Below are 714 nucleotides of genomic sequence, written 5' to 3'. Positions count from 1 at the left end.
ACATTCTGCATATCTGCGTCATCATGACTCTTGGTACATGGTACCATGAGTCATGATGACACAGGTACATGCACTTACACATACGTGCAGACGCATACACAGGTGTGACATATTTCTCCTTCCAGTGATCAAAGCAGTCTAGCCGTCTTCTGTCATCCCACCCCCTGCGGTGCCTTACCTCCCTCAGCCCCGCACAGCAGCCCCACAGTCATCTAAGTGTGTCTGCTTTTTCCACTCTGCTTTATAGTGTTTGTGCGCGTGGTGTTTAGTGCCTACATTTTTGTTATGGTAACCTGTAGCAATGGTGACAGTCTAAAACACCTGGAACACATGGGTTACATGAAGTTAGAACAACGGAATGTTTTCCTCCTTGAATATACAGAGATGTGATATTTTTACTTCCCCTCCCATAAAATAACACATCTCATGCGACAGTAATAAAGAAGTACAATAAACATCGGAATAACAACTTCTTTTAATAGTTCTGGATACTGAGAATTGGTGGCCTAACAGAATGCCGAAATAAATAGCCACAAGGGTAAGTATTAAACGGCTGTGGCAATATAGTTTCATGGGAATGGATCATGATATGTGTGTTTCTGTTTGTGTGTCAGAGATAATGTCTGAACTGCTAGTTAAAGGCTGTTCTGGTAGCAGAGAAACACAAACACCATGGCCATTGTGTTGCAAAATATTTTGTATGCCATATTAATA

General features: G+C 41.7%; 1 protein-coding gene across 1 annotated transcript in view; it reads left to right on the top strand.

Annotated features, from left to right (window-relative positions):
• Window positions 1–330: 330 nt before the first annotated feature.
• LOC310963538 (uncharacterized protein) overlaps window positions 331–714 on the top strand; it is a gene marked incomplete at both ends in the record, with an annotated part of 9,377 nt that continues 8,993 nt past the window's right edge. The window contains one exon of the mRNA XM_083936402.1: window positions 331–344. Within this exon, the coding sequence (XP_083792528.1) occupies window positions 331–344 (14 nt within the window). The remainder of the gene's footprint in view (window positions 345–714) is intronic.

This window comes from Echiichthys vipera (genome assembly GCF_963691815.1).
Source record: "Echiichthys vipera genome assembly, chromosome: 21".
Taxonomy (NCBI): Eukaryota; Metazoa; Chordata; class Actinopteri; order Perciformes; family Trachinidae; genus Echiichthys; species Echiichthys vipera.
This window is presented reverse-complemented; position numbering and strand designations above follow the sequence as displayed.